This window comes from Grampus griseus (genome assembly GCF_964374135.1).
Source record: "Grampus griseus genome assembly, chromosome: 15".
Taxonomy (NCBI): domain Eukaryota; kingdom Metazoa; phylum Chordata; class Mammalia; order Artiodactyla; family Delphinidae; genus Grampus; species Grampus griseus.
Genome location: NC_139009.1, coordinates 44,215,733 through 44,236,246, shown reverse-complemented (window position 1 = coordinate 44,236,246; position 20,514 = coordinate 44,215,733). Strand labels below are relative to the sequence as shown.

General features: G+C 39.8%; 2 protein-coding genes across 2 annotated transcripts in view; both read left to right on the top strand.

Annotated features, from left to right (window-relative positions):
• The window catches only part of PSME4 (proteasome activator subunit 4), a 98,591-nt gene extending 87,433 nt beyond the window's left edge, over positions 1-11,158 (top strand). Inside the window, exons 41-47 of the mRNA XM_082671731.1 lie at positions 138-223; positions 2,096-2,224; positions 3,253-3,408; positions 6,303-6,471; positions 8,208-8,341; positions 9,031-9,169; positions 9,647-11,158. Of these exons, the coding sequence (XP_082527857.1) occupies positions 138-223; positions 2,096-2,224; positions 3,253-3,408; positions 6,303-6,471; positions 8,208-8,341; positions 9,031-9,165 (809 nt within the window). The 3' untranslated portion in view covers positions 9,166-9,169; positions 9,647-11,158. The remainder of the gene's footprint in view (positions 1-137; positions 224-2,095; positions 2,225-3,252; positions 3,409-6,302; positions 6,472-8,207; positions 8,342-9,030; positions 9,170-9,646) is intronic.
• Positions 11,159-14,425: 3,267 nt separating this feature from the next.
• Positions 14,426-20,514, top strand: GPR75 (G protein-coupled receptor 75; the record flags this gene model as incomplete). Its single annotated transcript, XM_082672498.1, has 2 exons — positions 14,426-14,529; positions 18,869-20,514. Exons 1-2 carry the CDS (start codon positions 14,493-14,495, stop codon positions 20,512-20,514), a joined length of 1,683 nt encoding a protein of 560 aa, XP_082528624.1. The 5' UTR covers positions 14,426-14,492.

Below are 20,514 nucleotides of genomic sequence, written 5' to 3'. Positions count from 1 at the left end.
TAATTTGTGAAGTAACACAGACCTCTTTCTTTACATTGAAGAGCTATCAGAGTGGCTGACACTAGCATAGAATCACTCTACTTTGTAGTCTCTAACTGGATAGCAAAGACTGACTCTTTGTGTTTGTTTCCATAAAGTATTGAAATGGCTGATGGCAAGTGCGGGAAGATCCTTCTCTACAGCAGTCACTGAACAACTTCAGCTTCTACCTTTGTTTTTTAAGGTAAGTTTATGTCTGAAATTAAAAATGCATCCCCTTTTGACCTTCAAAAGGAATTTATAATTATCATCAGATGGTTGATAGGTTTTCAGACTGTGTATGATTTGTTTTCATCTCTGAAAGGTAGAATAGTCACAGGAAAATCATTAGGTGTTAGTGGTTAAATATTTGTTGAAATAATCTTTCTAATATTAGGTAAGAGTAGGTTCTTGACAGTTACATGAAAAGTCTAAAGACAGAACATTGTTTCAGTGAGAGCCAGTTTTCAAGTAATAGTTTAGGAAAATATTGATAGCTTTAAAAATAAAAAGCCACAATGACATTTTTGAATATAGCTATTTCTGACTTTTTAATTCAATGTATAATAAATTTGAAAATCAAAATGTTCAGTATATTGTATTTATTTTACATTGCTAAATGGCACTATATATAGTTGGTTCTAACAAATATTTGCAGGAAATAACTTGTGTCTGGTAATCATATTGAAGTATTATTTGATGCAAGATATAACCTGAGGTGGTTTTAATTATTCATCTCTCCAGCCAGTGGATAAAGCTAGTAAACTAAGATTATATAGTAGTTTCCAAAATTATAGTTGGTAGTGATGGCTGTGGTTGGTTGTGGTTAGGAAAACAGTCTGGTCTTATTGCAAATTGGGAAGGCTTGGCACAAACAGCACCACTACTTGACAATTATTGGTCAATACAGTTATTATTTAAGATAGAGGGCCCTTGTTACTGTTTATTTGCAAATGGCATGCTAAACTTTTCATCTGCCATGGTGTATTTTGTCTTTAGGAAATTTCAAAAAGATAACACTTACGGAAATTGTCAAAGGATTCACTACTAAAATACTTTTTAAAGTGCTCTGTAGGGCCTGATACCCATGGATACCTTTGGGATCTTTTGGGATATAAAAGGGGACAGTAGCCATTAGTGTATAGATAGGTCTTTGTTACTTGTAGGTCCTTGGTGTAGATATGGTTTGTCTTTAGGGCAGTGGTGCTTAAACTTTTTTCCACTACCACATACACAGTGGTATGGAACATGGTCTCATATGTTCGTAAATGGGTAATGTGCAATGAATGTTGGGATAGCTGGAGTTCCACCCTTTTTCTTCACTCAGAAAAAAGTCAGAAAGCAAATAGTATATGAGAATGAGGTTGATAGGATGATTTATTTGAATCCACTTGAAATTTGCAGAAAAATGTGTATCATTAGATTGCTGTACTGCATAATTTGCTAGTGACGGGCCTAACAGTTAACCTGAATATACAAATATTGAGGTTGAGAATCTCCTTTAGGCCTTCATGGTAAGTGGGATCTGGTATATGCAGGCATCAAATAGTTGGGGAAATGTGAGCACTACTGAATATATTTTAACTGTAATGAATTTTTATGTATGATGTCATTACAGGTTTTTAAAATAAGAGACTTTATCTTTCAGAGATAAAAATAACTTTTTTGGGGGTGGGGCATGCTGTGTGGCTTGTGGGATCTTAGTTCCCTGACCAGGGGCTGAACCTGTGCCCCCTACACTGGAAGCACAGAGCCCTAACAACTGGACTGCCAGGGAATTCCCGAAAATAAAATATTTATGAATGAAATATGTCTGGGATTTGCTTCAAATAATTTAATTGGGGGATGGGGAACTACAGGGGAGCAAAAAAATGAAAGGATTAGCCATGAATTTGTCATTGTTGAAGAAGTGATTGATTCATGGGGATTCATTATACTATTCTCTAGTTTTATGTATGTTTGGATTTTTCTGTAGAAGTTGTTAAAATTAAAAATGTAATTTCTTTTATGTAAGGATGCCTTTGTACTTATTGGCTGTTTTTCACTTTATGTCTGGTTTTCTTTTGTTGTTCTCTAGATTGCCCCAGTGGAAAATGACAATAGCTATGATGAACTGAAAAGAGATGCAAAGTTATGTTTATCACTAATGTCTCAGGGGTTGCTTTACCCTCATCAAGTGCCTTTGGTACTTCGGGTGCTAAAACAAGTAAGAGTGTATATCAAACACTTATATCTTTGGTTTACAATTCTAAGAATTTCACAAAGTCAGCTGAGGTACACACAACACCTGCATTCATTTTGAATCTTCTTTTAGTTTGAGAGGAGACATATGTTGACCAAAGAAACAGATTTAGAATCTGTACCTGGCTCTGCCACCGACTTCTTTGACACTGGGCAGGTCACTCAACCCTAAATTTTCTATATACGTAAAGAGCTAATTATTGAAGCACCTTGGATACAAAGTGCTTATGAGGGAGGGGGTGGGCATTCTCTTTTACCATTTCCCCTTTATTTTATTCACTTGTATTTTCTGATCTGTGGTAGAAAGACCTAAGTGAGTATATACTTTCTGGCTGCATTTTTATTTATTTATTTAATTTATTTTTGGCCGTGCCACAAAGCATGTGGGATCTGTGGGATCTTAGTTCCTCGACCAAGGATTGAATCTGTGCCCCCTGCAGTGGAAGCATGGAGTCTTAACCACTGGACCACCAGGGAAGTCCTGTGGCTGCATTTTTAGTGTACTATGTGCTCAGCTTTATGTAGGTTACACATGTGTTATATAATATAAAAAATGGACATGTTCCCATGGTTTCCCCTGAAAGATATTTTTTAACAGCCTCAAATGGTATTTTTTTGCAGTAGAATTTAGTAGTTCTCAATTTTGTTTGCTTTCATTACCCTACCAGCTACTATCAAAAGTAAAATAAAATAATGTGCAAGCGTTGGAGGATTTAAGAGTAATTAATTATAAATAATTCTTCTAAAATTGACTTTTATCTGTGTTCCTTTCCCTTTACTCTCAACCATTCATTCATACATTCAGAATAACTAACTTTTACCTGAAATAGCTTGTGCAACCTTTTGTTTAGAAGGAAGTATAAGATGAGCTTGCTCTAGCTATACCTGTAAAAGTAGAGTTATATTGGAAGTCTATATTATTTGTCATTTCACTGTCATCTCATGTTCTTGTCAGCACTGTTTTCATTATTTCTACTAATTTCTCATCCACAGACAGCAAGAAGCAGTTCTTGGCATGCTAGATATACAGTACTGACCTACCTCCAGACCATGGTATTTTATAACCTCTTTATTTTCCTAAACAATGAAGATGCAGTTAAAGACATCAGGTGGCTGGTTATAAGTCTTTTGGAGGATGAACAGCTAGAGGTAAAATTTAGGCTATAGCAAACCGAAATTTAATAAATTTAAAGAAAGCATTATGGCACCTCTTTTAAGAAGTATTTACACACTGATATGTAAAGTAAAAGTAACTTTAATTTTAACATAGCCCTATGTGATTAGTTTTGATACCCCAATCATTTCCTGTAGTACAGATGGAAACAAACATTGGACACGTTCTTGTTCTGGCTTCTCTTTGCAATTGGGCAGATAACATTTATGAACCAAAATTTTCTTAATCTATGAAATTGCAGGTGATAATACTCTACTTACCTTACTGATTTTTAAAGGGCTAATAGGAATGTGTATGAGAGCAGTTTCAAGAGAATGAAAATCTACACATAGGTGCTATTATTCAGTAGATTTAAGATAAGATTGTTGTCCCTTTTTATTTTCCTTGGTAGAGAAATTAAAGTCAGCTTTTTTGCTGAAGTAGCATTAAATAAGATATAACTGTCTAAATTGGCCTTAGGTAAAGAAAATGTAATTGAAAATTTTGTGAAATGTTTGCTTATTTTATTTTATGGACTTTATGGGTTTTCCATATAGTGGAGCACTCCCAGTAATTATCTGTATTTTATTTGAGAGCACTGAAAATAGATTTGTATCCCTAGGAAACTGAGAATGGAAATTTCTCCACCTCCCTTATGAATCTATGCATTCTGCATTCCAGCTTTCTTGTGTTCTGGGAGCAGATATGTCCAGTTCCTAGGGTACTCACCCAGTGGTTATAACTCTGACAGCCTTTGATTAAAATATTTGCAGCTATCTGTAAATTTTTTTAGACTATTCTTATTTTTTCTTCATTAAACTTAAAGGAATGGAAATGGAAAGGTGGAAATCTCAAAAGTCAGTGTTTCCTACCTTTAAATATTATAGCTAAACGGACTGTTTTCTGGACCTTGTTTTAGAACATTTTTATAGATTATTCTTGTATTTTATTCCATGTAGTAGGCTTAAACTTAGCTGTTACTATAAACATAAGCATGACATTTATTAAAACTATCCGTTTTAAAACATGTGGTACTGAATATCAGTAATAATTAGCCAGAAGTATTCATGATAATATTGGGGAAAAAAAACTTTGTGGTAATCTAAATGAGAAATGTTTAAAGAAAACTTTATTAGATTTAAAGGAAAATTTTTAGAAATGTTGGGAAATTTTTTATAGATAAAAAGCTAAATACCTTTTCTGCTTACCTTGTAAAGTTAATTATTATAGACATGTACAGACTGACCCTTGGAACAAAATATCACAAAAGTAGATGCCACTACTGGGAAAGAGAACAATTCAGTTAGAGGTGTTTGGGTAATTTGATAGCAGTTTGGAGAAAAAAAAATAGATTAGAACATCTCACACTGAAGTGTATTCCAGATATAGTATAGATACACCCCCACCCCCACCCCAGCACATACTTTTTACTTAGAGAAAGTAGGAGAAATGAATTTGGATATTTATGTGAACTGTGAGCCGAGAATGACATCCTAAGTATTTAAGTCAATAGATTTCACAGATCCAGAGATGGACAGATCTGACCACAAGAATATTAGAAACTCATCAGTTTAATTGGTCAAGCATCAAACTAGAGAAAAACATAAGACCATTAAGACCTTGAGGAGTAGATGGTGGTGGTGGTATCATACATGTATGGGTGAAAACAATATAAGCAGTAAACAAAAGTCAAACCTCTCTTAATGACCAGAGAAATACAAACTTAAAACAATGAGACTCTTAGTTTCATGTCCTCCACCCACCAAAGACAAAAATGTGTAATAATAATAACCAGTGTTGGTAAGTTAAAACCTAGTATTCCCATTAGTTTTGTATCATAGTATATGTTAGCACTGGCTTTTTGAAAAGCAACCAGTAGCCACAAAATTAATAGTACTAAATTGGAGATACATTGAAATTTAGTAATCCCAATTCTTAGAATTAGCCATGTCCTAAGAAAATACATTGCAATATGGAAAAATTATATAAATTAAGTGTTTTGTAGCATAGTAGTGAGAAGTTGAAAGCATTCTAGTCAATAGTTGAGTATAAAAATAAATCATGGTATGAAAGGAAATAATGCAACCAAGTATGAAGTAATAAAACATTTTATAATGTATTTCATATAATAATGTAATAAAAGTAGCAAAGAATATGTTAAGAACCCCCAAACTGTCACATTGAAAAATTTAAGAAAAAGTCTTTTGAATGAATAAGTAGCAAAGCATTTGAGTGGTTTTTTTCGAATTATTATTGCCTTTCCTTACGACTATTTAGCAGAAATTTTTGTGATATATTTGAGATAACTTTTTACAGCTTTTTTGTCTTCCCAAAACTTGAGTTCCCATTTCAATTTGAAATGGACTGTTAATCACTCTTCATTTAGTACTTCTATAAACTGTATTTATAGTCTGACAACAGCCTGTGAAATTCATGAGTTAAAATGGATATAAATCTCTACTATGTATGCCAATTATAGAAATTATCCTGTATCTTTATTACCAGTGAAAACAACAACAGCAGTTGTTTTAAGAGATGTAGAGTCTAGGAAAATTGTATTTTAATGTTAGGCTCTGGCACTGCTTTTACAGTTACACCCCAGATAAGAACTATCAGTCAGTGAGAAAATAATTAATGTATGGAGAAATTTAATTTTGTATAGCATGGTTAACCATTAAACTTTCTGTGAACCTGGTGTAGTGACTCATCCATCTTGAGGCCACAGACCCTTTGAGAATCTGATGAAATCTCTATTAAGAAACTGCAAAAGAGTATTTACACAATTTGTATACAAATATCAGGGAAAATCCCCACCCCAGTTCCCTTACCACTCTCTTCACCTCCCCAGGCTTAGGATCTTGGCTCTAATGGAAGTGATTGTCTTATATAGGTTCGAGAAATGGCTGCTACCACCTTAAGTGGTCTGTTACAGTGTAACTTCCTTACCATGGACAGTCCTATGCAGATTCATTTTGAGCAACTTTGCAAAACAAAACTACCGAAGAAAAGGAAACGAGACCCTGGTTTTGTAGGAGATCCGAATACGATTCCTTCTGCAGGTAACAAGACTGATGGAAAACACCTTTTGGGAATTAACCAGGCTTAACTCAACAAATATTTATCGAATGCTTGTATGTGCCTAGGTCTATGCTAGGTACCGGGAATAGCTGACCCTGCTTTTGAGAAGCTTTGCATGTAGAAGGCAAGACCTGGGGTGTAAAAGCTGAAATTGAGAGAGGTACAAAGGAATGTGTACATGGCTGCATACAACTATTGTAGTAAATCAAGCCTGTACCCACCCACCTGAAATCTCTTTATAAAGAGAGGTATCCAGAATTATTTTGGAGGATCTAAAATACTTGTTTTTAGAATTTATAACTTATGTGTAAATGTACTAAGAGAAAAAAAATAAGTAAACAAAACAAGCCTTGCTTTCATTTGGAGAGAGGAAAATCATTACTTCCCTAGGCGTTTGATAGAGGGTGAGAGCACTCATTATTCTACAGGAGCTTCCACTCTAATTGAGCATGAAGGTAAACAAGAGAATGAGATCTGATGACTGTGTCATGTTTAAAGAGAAATTTAAATGTGATTGCAAAGAAGCATCCGATCTTGCCACTGTTATCTACAAATAGTCACAAGAATGGAAAACATAGACTATTAGTAAGTGGGAAGCTGAGTGAATTTGCAGAAAATGCTTGGAATATGAAGCTCTTAAGTACTGATTATAGCAAGGTTTTAATTTTGTTTTTAATTTCATTGAAGTATAGTTGATTTACAGTGTTGTGTTAATTTCTGTACGGCATAGTGACTGTTATACATGTATACATTCTTTTTCATGTTCTTTCCCATTCTGGTTTGTCACAGGGTACAGAGTATAGTTCCCTGTGCTCTACGGTAGGACCTTGCTGTTTATCCATCTTGTATTTAATAGTTTGCCTCTGCTGACCCCACACTCCCAGTCCTTCCCGCCTACCCCTCCGCCCCGCAACCACAAGTCTGTTCTCTGTGTCTACCAGGGTTTTGATTTTTGCTATTACCTAATAGCAATTTCCAATAAAATACCAGTATATATTCTAGTTTTTTTGCTTGAAAACTGTGTTTTCAATAATGAAGTACCAAAGTAGTTTTAGGTTTTTGTTATAACCAAATGGCATTGTTTATAACTACTCCAAATTCCCTTTTTTCTTAATTTCAACTCCCTATCCACGGCGTTTCATGTATACACATATAATAGACTTACAAACACATACATGCACACATCTTTATTAAAAAACAATGAGAATTTGAAAGCACTTTAATGTAACTTCTGTCACTAAAAAGGAAGAATAGAGGCCCTGTAGAATACAGACACATAGCAGTTCTGTTTTGCGGAATACAGACATTCCACATTCACGGTGTGCTTACCTAATGAATTGATGCAGTCTGTAGGAGGTGGTCACATCCAGAAAAGTGGGATCTAATTTTGACTGGCGATTTTTTTAGGATCAGGGATTGCACTTTCACGTGTGATATGAATTGCTCAGAAAAAGCCATTACTATGTTAGTTTTACCAAATACATGACACATTTCTGGACCTAAATATAATTATGCTGTCATTGAGGGATGGCTATAGGATGTTTTTAGTTTAGCCTTAAAATCATGTTTTTGATATGTGTGCATACAGAGTCATTTTTAAATGCAGAAATTCAAACATTGGAAACAACTAGTATGATCGAAAACTAATTTATTTCACTGTAGCAAGTGCAATAGAGTCCTGTAAATATTTGCACATATATTACTGTTTTCTTTGCAGAGTTGGTCAAACGCCATGCCGGGGTGCTGGGACTTGGTGCATGTGTTCTTTCTAGTCCTTACGATGTTCCCACCTGGATGCCCCAGCTCCTTATGAATCTCAGTGCACACCTGAATGATCCTCAGCCTATTGAGGTAAAATTCTCCCTTGTTAGTTTCTTTGCACATATATTATCAGTGATATTTTGTAAGAAACCATTTATACTAATCTCTATACTCTGGATCTTCTGCTTTGATAAAGCTACTACTCCTACCTCTGCCAGATCCAAGTTACTCATCAATAGTTATTAAAATCTTGCAGAGACCCTGCTGCCTGTATATTTGAGATATTTTGGTAACAAGGAAATTACCATAGCTTCTGTCCCTCCAAGTCCAGTGGAAGTAAGATGTTGTCAGTGTTGTCAGAATAAATTTTATGCTTCTATTTCACTAGCATTTTATATCTAGGAAGTATATAACTGGGAGCTCATATTAAACAGGAAAATGTGATGGTATTATTTAGTGAACACCCGTGTTCCTACATTAAACAACTTAGAAGACCAATGACCTTGTTCTTTTCACTTTGATAAATAGATGTAAGTATATATTGAAACTGGTTTAATAATGTGGTACGAGTTCTGGTCGCTTGTCCTGAATTGCAGCTAGTACTAATTCTAAAGAAGTAAGCTTGGTGGCTCTTTGACGTAAGATTGGTTTATTGGTTTTGTAGCTCTTGGTGAAGTGTAAGATCTGAAGTCTAGAAGGATTGTTATTTAGCTAAAGGTATCCTAAATATAACCCTGGCGAGGTTAAAATAAAATGTATGTGGGTTGCCTACTCTACAGATGACTGTAAAAAAGACCTTATCCAATTTCCGAAGGACGCACCATGACAACTGGCAAGAACACAAACAGCAATTCACTGATGACCAGCTGCTTGTTCTCACCGATCTCCTCGTGTCACCCTGCTATTATGCATAGAAAGGTGAGGCAGCAAAGTTTAAAGAAGTCTGACATCCTCAAATGTCATTGGTTTGATAACTGAGAAGCAGGTATTCCTAAGTTTTTTCTTTCATGACTTTTACTATGGCCAGTGGAAGTTAAGTTCCCAGAGCATTTTATCCTTTCTTCTCTGCTTTAGGTATTAAGCAGAGAATTGATGTGACTGCTTTTGGGCCTATATACATGAGTGGGCTTATGGTTAGATAAAAGAAAAGAAATTTTACTCTTAATTGCCTTCTGAGTGGGGCCTGGCCATTTTGGGTTGTCGTAGGGATTCTAGGTTCTACAGTTGTGAAAACATTTCATCTGGATTCTTAAGTATTTATCATCCATTCTGTATTAAAGAGGGAGGACCCAGAAACCTTTCTACTGAGATAGGATGAATGAAGATTTCATTTACTGGGCTCTTAGAGTTGGATGTCCTGTTGTCTAACTGAAATTTTTTTCCTCCTTGATACAGATGAGTAGTCCTCACTTCGAGCTCTTTTCATCAAAAATTCCAGATCCTCAGGTACCATCTGTGGTGGCTTTCTGCAGGTTTTAAAACCCTGCCTCTGTTGAGCTCTCATCATTTTGGTGGTTTCTGTGTTTGGTCTCATTAGTCTGCGTTCCACAGGTTCTCAGCTGCCATTTGATTTCCTAACTTGTCCAGAAGTATTTCCGGAATATTAATCACTTTTTCTTTGAGGCATCAGACAAAGCCATAATGTCTCAGACTAGAGATAATTACCCAGTATGATCATGGCATCCAAGACCAGACAGAGTCTAGGAACTCATTACGTAACAGTTTACTTGGAATGGAGAAGGCCCATCTGTAATAACAGATCCTGTCATTTCATTCATCTCAAATTATTTTGAATTCTTTCCAAATGGCCGTGGGTTTAGATGGTAGTAGGCCTGTGGGCCATAAATCTGAAGCCTTGAGAGGCTTGGGTCTGGAGAGCCATGAAGAGGGAAGGAAAAGAGGGCAAGTCTTGAACCCAGCCAAGGACTTGATGGATTGCTCGACCAAGACACAGAAGTGAAGTCTGTGTCCACGTGTTTCCCACAGACTGGAGTTTTTGGTGCTGAATAGAAGAGCAGTTGCTGAAAAACTAGGGGTTTGGTGAATAAATTTTTGATTGATATATATGTATACAATGTGTGATTTTGCAAATAAACAGCAACAACAATAAAAACCCTGACTGGTTGATTTTTACCTGTATTCTTTGCAAATATTGTTTGACCCTCTTTGAAAACTGTTACACTTGACTAATGGAAGTCTGCTGTGTTTGTGGAAATTCTGTAATTTTTTTTCTCTTTTTAATTTTTTTCCTTTTCCTTTTTTTTCTTTTTTTTTTGCCTGCAGAATCGTTGAGACTAATAAGTCTTAATATTTATTTGACTTGTTTAATAAGTGTTACATAGATGTAAAAGACTGTATAAACTGTAGAGATAGCATTGGCAAGACTTTGTACAGATGCAACCTCTTACACAACACCATTGTGTAATTAATTTGTAAAGATACACATATAGCTCTTTATTATAGTGATTTTTTTGGCTTTTGTACCAATTGAATGCCATTTTTTTTGTGTTTTAAAATTATTTTCTTTATCTTTTCATGTTACAAAAGCTGAGGTGTGGGTTTTTTGAGTTTATTTATCGTTAGAATGTCTGAACTTTTATGTAACTTTTTGTGCGCATCTCTAAATGCGAACACCACATGTTTGCCTATGACCAGTTTATAGAACTCAAGGTATCTTCTAGGTTCAAGTAATTCACAAGTTGGTGAATGTCATCTTGCAGCCCGCCATGTACAGTCTTCCTTAAAGGAACACTACGGTATATTTTTTAGTATCTACTTGCTGAATGACTCGATACAGACCTAAGCACAGCAGAGGTCCTGGTACAGTATTTAAGTGTCAGCATACACAGGCGTAATCCCTGTATAGTGTAGTGCCAAACTGATTATTCTAATTGTGTAACTAGTTTAAAACCCAATAAATGGATTGTTTTTAACACCTGGCTTTTGTCTTCATTACAAGGAGAAGACAGTTCTGTAGCCAGTGACCCTCATGGATTCCTTTTGCATTCATAGATCTGGATCCGTAAATTCATGCCCTCCGACCAGAGTGAATTATCTAGATCAGACCTGTCCAGCACAATAGGTCATAGCCATGTGTGACTATTTACATTTAAATTAAATAAAAAATTCCTCAGTCTCAATAGCCACATTTCAAGTTCTCATTAGCTACTTTTGGCTAGTGGTTACCCTGTTAAATAGGCAGGTGAATGTTTTCATCATCACAGAAAGTTCTGTTGGACAACACTGGTCTAAATGATTGATTCTCAAATTGATGGGCCTAGAATGTGAATTTTAATTCATGCCCCCGGCTCATGATATTGATGCCTGGTCCTGAAACCACAGTTTGAGCAGTGAGGTTTTATGTTGTATTGACCACTTCAATTTTTCATAGCCAAGCTGTATGAACATACACTGCCATAGGCAAGGTTCCTAAAGTGGGGAATTTAAAAAATATAAGATACTGGGCACCCACTGTTTTCCTCAGTCAGAATTTCTGTGGTTGGGACTCAGGCATCAACGTCTTTTAAAAGCTTTAAAAGTCTTTTAAAAGCTCCGTAAATGCTTCAGTTGTGCAGCCAGGATTGAGAACCACTGGTGACGACTCCTAAGGCCCACTCTAGGCCTAAAAGCGGGGCACCTTAATCACATGCCCAATGTGATTCTGATACCAGGCTTAGAAGTTGCTTATTACTTTGATACCCTAACTGGTTATATTGTGAATTATTTAATTCCTAAATTTTCTATCGGGGGCCTCAAGAATGAAAAGGAGGAGGGAGAGAAAAGGGATGAATGGCCACTATTGTCTAAATTCTTAAATGGATTTTGCATTCAAAAGAATGGAGAACGCTAGCAGGAACAGTGTTAAGGGACCGCAAGTGTTATGGGTTTGGGGGGTGGTGTGTGTAGGCAGACCAGTGTTTAGAAGTCACTGCTGATTGGGCCTGGAAGACTGAGCTAAGGCAGGTTTCAGGTGGGGATGGGTGGTGGTGGGGGAGTGATAGGAAGTAAGGGGAGGAGAAAGCCTGTATCTTTAATGTTGTATGAGCCAATAAATAATCTTTAGTTTCTGAATGAATCCTTTAAAAAAGAATTTGCAAATTGTGTTTCAAAATTTGGGAGGAAATTTTACCTACCTATTTTCTTAATGTTAATGATTAGTAATGGGGCCAGAGAAAACCAGTGAGGAATTTTGTCTTACTGGAAAAAAACTTTCTACAGACTTTGTAGTTATTTTTGCGGCCAAGGGCCATTTGCCTTGTTACTGTCACTGTTTTGGGTATTCCCTCATTGTTGAACATCAAGGTTTTCAGTTTTCTCTACTATAGCTCACACTGCAGTGAACATTTTCATCCCTTCATACTTAAAACTTGTTTCTTTTATTCAGGTATTTCCTTAGGATAAATTCCGAGGAGTGAGATTTTTAGGTCGTGAATCTAAGCATTTTAATGGCTCTCATGTTCTTTCCTCAAAGTGCATGTGTCAATTTGCATTGTCAATGATAGTGTGTATTAGAATGTTGGTTTCCCTGCCAATTGACAGCCTAATCATATCTTAACATACTTCGAGTCAGCCCTGCTTGTTTATTTGTAGATTTCCATTTTGTGACTACTAAACCAGTGTTCTTTCCAATTTGACACACTGCTGGTACGTTTTGTAGACATGATCATAGTAGCTTTCATCTTGTTGATCGTGCTTACTAGTTCTGGAACTTGGATGGTTCCAGATTTCCTTTTCTAGCTCTCTAGAATCCTTTACAACTTGTGAAATTTTTTTTTTTGAAGTTATTTCTGAATTCTGATAGCATAGTCAACACCTGGACTGGGTATCTACCTCATAAATTATCCAGCCCTCTTGATTTTCCCTTGATGAAAGCAGAGTGGTGGGGGTGGCTGGGAAAAATATATGCGTAAATCCAATTATTTGGTACTTGTTGGTGCTGAACTGTTCTGTTTTAGAAGATGAACTATCGGCCAAAATAGGTGTTTCAATAGCAGTGTCCTAAGTACTTCACTTAAATGGAACTTTCTGGTTTTCTGGCACTCGGTGAAGGAAAGAACACTCAAATAGCACTCTGTGTTTCCAAGTGGTACCCTCTGAGAAGGTCAGAAAAGTAGTAAGATCCTAGTTACCCAGGTTGGGACACTGAAGTAGTAAAGAGTTTAACTGGCTTTCTTTTGTCCCCAGAGTAACAAACATACTTGGGAATGCTACTTGTTAACTCTTGAGACTAAAACCCACTTTTATGAGTTCATTATTTTGGACATACTGTGCACTTTAGAATGAGAGGCTGGTAAATTTTTTGTTTTGTGTCCTTGCTTGCTAAAATTAGCTGCATACATTGCACCATTGCTTTTCAAGTTGATTTACATTGAACACAGCATTGAGTAACGTCGCTGATTTCTTGGCTTGGTTATTTCATTTGCATGGGTAGTTTTTTTGCTCTTTTCATTTGTTTCCTAGTAGTTATGCCCTTTGCTGAGTTCCCTCAATAAATTCATTAATACTTTCAGAGAGCTGAGAGGAGAAAAAATTACGTTATAGTTGGTTTGATTTAAAGTCTGTTGCAATGACTTGATTTACAGATTCTGTGTCTCAAAGTACCAAACTGGACGACAACGCCAGTTTAATCTAGGAGAAGAAGTATTAGCTACAGCGTAGAGTGGAGCTAGGAAGGCGGACTAGGAAGCGCCAGGAATGGGGAGAGGTGGGTGGCGGGCCGACCAGAAGCCTGGGAAGCCCCCAGATCCCGCCAAGACCGACGTGAAGCCTGGCCACGCCTCGCTGTCCACGGTCTCCACCCTCTAAGGGTCAAGGTCCCCATGGGTCGCGCTGTGTCCGTCGGTGTCCCCACCTTTGCCCTCCTCTCCACCTAGTCCGCTCCCCCTCTTCCTCGGTATGTCAGCTCGTAACAGCCTCGGGGAGCCGCCACTGCCCGAGCGGCAAAACGACGCGCCTGAGACCTCGCGCGGCGCGGAGGACGGAGGTCGGGGCGGCGGGAGCGGTCGGGCCCCGGGGCAACGGGAGGCCCGCGAGTCGTCGAGGGCGCGGGGGCAGGCGGGGCGCCGAGCCGGAGTGTCCGGCGTGGGGGTGGGGGGCGGCGCCCTCGGCGTCTCCGTGACTGCGCCTCCGCGCCCCGGCTTGCCGCGGCTCCCGGGATGCGCGGAGGCGGCGGCGATGGCGATGATGTCTCTAGCCCTGCATCCTCCCGGGCGGCGGGCGGAGCTGGGGTCCGAGCTGCGATATGGAGGAGGAGGGGCGGCGCTGCGGCCACCGGGCAGGTGAGAGACCACGGGCCCCTGGAGGAGGACGACCCCGCGGGGACCGGGCCCTGAGAAGCCGCCGGGTGAGCGAGGAGGCGGCCGCACAGGTCCAGGCCCGGCCGCCGTGCACCGGCGCTCCTGGCGCGGCCTGCGGGGAAACCATCTCGCGCCTGCCCTGTCGGTTCCCCGGCTCCGCGGGACCCGTGGAACCCCTCCCCCGTCGCCCATGCCCTGCCTGAGCCCTCCCCACCTCACCAACCCTCTGCTGCATCTTTTACAAGCTTCCCTGGACCGACCTAGGCCCTCCTTACCATAACCTTCCCCAGCCAGGGGAGCCCCTACCCATCTCAAGTCCCTGGTCTGGGTCGCTGTGCCCTCCCAGAAGTCTCCCACAACATCCTCACACTGGAGGTGCTCCACAGCCTCCCCTCTCCCTCATCCACTGACAGACCCGACCCTATCAGCTGCTCTGGGCTTCGAAAGGTAGTTCCACTGGGGAGAAAGAGCATGACCTCTGAAATCAGATAAATCTGGCTTGAATCTTAGTGACCTTGGACAAGTCATCTAACTTCCCTGATGTTTTCCTGATCAATACAAATACAGTGGGAATAATAATAATAATAGTACAGAACCTTGTTTTCTTGTGAGGGTTGGTTAGACTGAGAATGCCTGCCCTCGAGGAACTGAGGATATAATGAGAAAACAAGAGTTGGAAGAATCCAGGTCATGAGTTGACTTGTAAAAGCTCATATAAAATGTTTTAATATGTACTAAAATATTAAGACAGCACACTAGATTATCAAGAGGCTCTTCACACACATCCTAATGAGAAATTGCTGGACAATTTTCACTTATTATTTCTTGCTTACTTTAGGCTCTCTCTTTCTTAGTTGTAATAAGATGCATATGATATGAATTCATTCCTTCTTACTGTGCTTAATATGTTTTCTTCTTAAGACTGGTGTTCCAACTTAAAATTTCTCTGATTTTATTACTTTAATTACATCTTCTTCCAGAACTTGTTTATGGTCCCAGAGATAAAGAGTAACTTGTATGCTTGCATTGAAAAGAATGTTGGTAACCTTTATTTAATATTTAGGAGTAAGTAGCAGATAGGTATTCATTTACCGCCTCTCTCCCCCAAATAAGTGAGTTTTATAGTTCTTCTATCATAGCTTTTCCCCAAATTGTCATCTCAGCCTCCTCTTTCTTAAAGTCTCAGAAGTTAGTCCTAAGACCTGGGTTTACTTTCTCTCCATTTCCTTACTGCTTCTAAAGTTTCTCTGCCCAAACCTTTACTTCTGTTCTGTCTTCTGCTTTTTCTCCCTTTTCTCTTTCCAGCCTCTGATTCCTTCCTTTTTTTTCTAATTATCCCAAATCAGAATGATTTATAGTTACTTTATACCAGAACCATAATTTTTCAACCTTGCCAAAAAGGTACATGGAAGTATGTGTGTGTGTGTCTGTATTCAAATTTTGGGCTCCAGGAACTTTGAGTTGGGAAGGGATTGCAATACCTACTTCGCAGGATTATAATGAGAATGAAATAAAGTTTGATAACCTATGTAAAGCTTCCAGTAGAAGTGCCTGGCATATAATAACCACCTAGTAAATTATAGCTGCTGTAACTGTCTTCTGACTGGGACTCCCTGCCTTGATTGCTTTGCTATTCTGTTTAGCTTGGTGGTGGAGTGCTGCCTTTAGAGAGCAACTGCTTAGGTTCAAATCCATACTGTACCCCTTTAAGATAGGTGCTCTCTTTCTCTGACTCAGTTTCCTCATCTGTAAAATAGAGGTAAGTTATACTATCTCAGGGTTGTTTTGACGATTCAATATATTAATAGTGTGGAGCACTGAGAGCAGTGCCTGGCACATCACAAGCACTTAGTAAAGTGAACATACTAATGATAGGACTGATCATTATATTCCTGACCCAGAAGTCTACTTTATTTTTTAATGTATTGAAAAAATTTAAGTTTATTGAAGCAATTATAATTGGATAGAAAGTGAAAGTTGCCCCTCAACTCCTCCAAATCCTTTTTTTTTCCTTCTGCCTCTTATCTTTGACTAATGTTGGTGCCTCATCATTCCATTTTCCCCTTTCCAAATTTCTTCCAGCCTGGGGTCTTCATAACTTCCATCATCCGCTTCTTTTTTATTACCCACTTACTCGATATTTTTCTTAGCATCCTAATTCCAGACTCTTCATCATTCTAATTTCCCCAAGCCAAATTTCTGCTTCTCTCTTCGGGGTCAGGGGAATTTGCTATAATCAGTAGTATCACCTTTCTGCTCTTCTTGCTTCCACAAATTGGATTTTCTCTTCTACTTCTTTTTTCATCAGTTAACCCCAATCCTCCAATTAACAATTAAAAAATTAACAGTAAAAGGTTTTTTTTTTCACTACACAGGTATCAAAAAGGGTTCAGAAACAGGCACATACTCTTTTAAGTGAAAATAATAAGCTATCCATTATTATTATTTTTTAATTCTAATCATCAAGAAACAAAAGGTCAGGATTATTTTTTCTATCTCTTTTATATCAGGAAAGTACAGAAAAGTTGGTCCTACTTCTCAGTGGAAAAATTCATTATATTGTTATGATCTGTACTTTTGACCATTGAGAATGTAGAAGAGGTTATCTTCTTCCTTCATGAAGGACACCAGTTAGTTTTATGGATCTCCCCAGGAATGAAATTTGTCTGATACTCACTGGCACAGCTGTACCTATTATTGAATGCTGGGTGACTTCTGTATTGGGTGGTCCATAGCTCCTGCTTGGAGGCCCCAGTAATACCTCACTAACCAGGCCCCTTCCTCTGTACCCCATGATTCAGCAACTAAAGGGTTAATCCTAGGACAGCTGGAGGCCTCTGGGACTCAGCTTGAGCTGGTGGTTAAATATTCTGAACATCACCCATGGACCTCCCCAATACCACTGGTTATTCCTAAAATACTGGATTAAAGCAAGTTATTTTTGGTTGCCAAGAGCATTGCACCAGTCTCCAAGGAACAACTTAAGCTGTACCACTGGAAGCATCTTTGGGAGCGGGATGGGCACCAGGCCACACAGGGCTTTGGGATTTGGGACAACAGAACATTATGTGAGTGTATTTTAAATCTCATTGCAAAATGGAAAAAAATGTTAAGAAAGTAAAGGACCAAGAAGAAAAAGAAGTTGTTCTTTAAAAGTAGAGGCTGTGTCTTATTCATCTTTGTACCCACGGTACCTAGCGTAAAGCTGGAGGAGAGTATGCACACGGTAGATATAAACTGGGTGAATGCATGCATGAATGGGTGCATGCCTCCTGCTTCTCCACGAAGATATTCCTGCTGGGATAATGACAACTCACATTTATATAGAGTTTGCAAAGTGGTGCTTCGCCCCTTGTAAATCTCAGATATAATTCTGACACCCTTCATTACTTCCATTTTTTCCCTCTCAAATATAGTCCTACACAAAGTTCTTTTCCAAAGGAGAGTGCGGAGTTGGCCAAAAAATCACAAATAGGGAGAAGAAAATATAAATAACGGAAAATAAAGGATTCTTCCTAGGAAGAGGAGTCGGATTTGTTAGTGATGTGTGGGAGTTACGTAAAAGGCCACAGTATACACTTCAAAAGTAGCCTCTTGCTTATGCATCAAGCACAGCACGTGCTGTTTCTTGCCTCAGTCCTTCTGCTGCAAAGACCTACTCGCCTTCTGCCACCTGTCTGACCCCACTCCCTGCCCCTCGCCTTCCACCCAACTAGCTCCTCCTTATCGAGAGCTGCTTTACCCTCTGTCAGCCTTCACCCCGGGCTGGATTATGTCCCCCTTCTTTTCCTCCCACAGTGTGCTGCCATCAGCTGATTTGCCACATTTGGCTGCAATTTCATAGGTTGATCTCCTCCAACTATATTGTGATCTCTTTCGTGGAGAGATCATGTTCTCGTGTCTTCACAGTGTCTGGCACTGCAGAGTTTCCGAAGGTAACATCTGCACACCCATCCTTCAATCACAATCTCAAGGGGTGAGGCCCAGGAATCTGTTTTTTGTTTAACCCACTCTCCAGATGATGCTTAACCTAGTTTGAAAACCACTGTGTCATAAAACCTGAAATCAGCTGGATGAATGTATTTTGAGGTCTTTGTGTCTTTCCTGTGTGGGGCTTTGCAAGGAGAAATGCTTTCTAGGCACTGGGTCAGAGCTGAAAAAGTCTAGTGCTTTTGTAAAAGATCATGAGGTCACTCTTCTTTCTCCATTAATTCCTTTCTGTTTCTGGGTATGCATTTTTGTGCACAGGCTTTTCTGCCTTGGGCCTCTTTTGTCAAATATCGCTCATCTGTGAGTTGAGGCCCTGACTCCCTTCACACAGAAGGAAGTCATCTCTCTCTGAAGATGAACTCAACAGACCTCCCTCAGGATGCTCCCAACACTACCCTGCTACATGTGCCTCACTCCCAGGGAGAAAACAGCACTGCTGTCCAGGAAGACCTCCAGGACCTCATCCACACGGCCACCTTGGTGAGCTGTACCTTTCTGCTCGCAATCATCTTCTGCCTGGGCTCTTACGGCAACTTCATTGTCTTCTTGTCCTTCTTTGATCCGGCCTTCAGGAAATTCAGAACCAACTTTGATTTCATGGTCCTGAACCTGTCCTTCTGTGACCTTTTCATTTGTGGCGTGACGGCCCCCATGTTCACCTTCGTGTTGTTCTTCAGTTCAGCCAGCGGCATACCAGATGCTTTCTGCTTCACCTTCCACCTCACCAGCTCCGGCTTCATCATCATGTCCCTCAAGACAGTGGCGGTGATTGCCCTGCACCGGCTCCGCATGGTGTTGGGGAAGCAGCCAAACCGCACGGCCTCCTTTCTCTGCACTTTGCTCCTCACTCTGCTCCTCTGGGCCACCAGTTTCACACTCGCCACCTTGGCCACCCTGAAAACCAGCAAGTCCCACCTCTGCCTTCCCATGTCCAGTCTGATTGCCCGAGAAGGGAAAGCCATCCTGTCTCTCTATGTGGTCGATTTCACCTTTTGTGTTGCTGTGGTCTCTGTGTCTTACATCATGATTGCTCAGACCTTGCGGAAAAATGCTCAAGTCAGAAAGTGCCCCCCTGTGATCACAGTTGATGCTTCCAGACCACAGCCTTTCATGGGGGCCCCTGTGAAGGGAGGTGGAGATCCTATCCAGTGTACCATGCCAGCTCTTTACAGGAACCAGAATTACAATAAACTGCAGCACGTTCAGACCCACGGATACACCAAGAGTCCCAACCAGCTGGCAACCCCTGCGGCCAGCCGGCTCCAGCTGGTGTCGGCTGTCAATCTCTCCACGGCTAAGGATTCCAAGGCGGTGGTCACCTGTGTGATCATTGTGCTGTCGGTCCTGGTGTGCTGCCTTCCACTGGGAATCTCCTTGGTGCAGGTGGTTCTGTCCAGCAATGGGAGCTTCATCCTTTACCAGTTTGAACTGTTTGGTTTTACGCTTGTATTTTTCAAGTCAGGATTAAACCCTTTTATATATTCTCGGAACAGTGCAGGGCTGAGAAGGAAAGTACTGTGGTGTCTGCAGTACATAGGCCTGGGTTTTTTCTGCTGCAAACAGAAGACTCGACTTCGAGCCATGGGAAAGGGAAACCTCGAAGTCAACAGAAACAAATCCTCCCATCATGAAACAAACTCTGCCTACATGTTGTCTCCAAAGCCCCAGAAGAAATTTGTGGACCAGGCCTGTGGCCCAAGTCATTCGAAGGAAAGTGTGGTCAGTCCCAAGATGTCTGCTGGACATCAACACTATGGTCAGAGCAGCTCAACCCCCATCAACACTCGGATTGAGCCGTACTACAGTATCTATAACAGCAGCCCGTCCCAGGAAGAGAGCATCCCACATAACTTACAGCCAGTAAATTCTTTTGGATTTGCCAGTTCATATATTGCCATGCATTATCACACCACTAATGATTTAATGCAAGAGTATGATAGCACTTCAGCCAAGCAGATTCCAGTCCCCTCTGTTTAG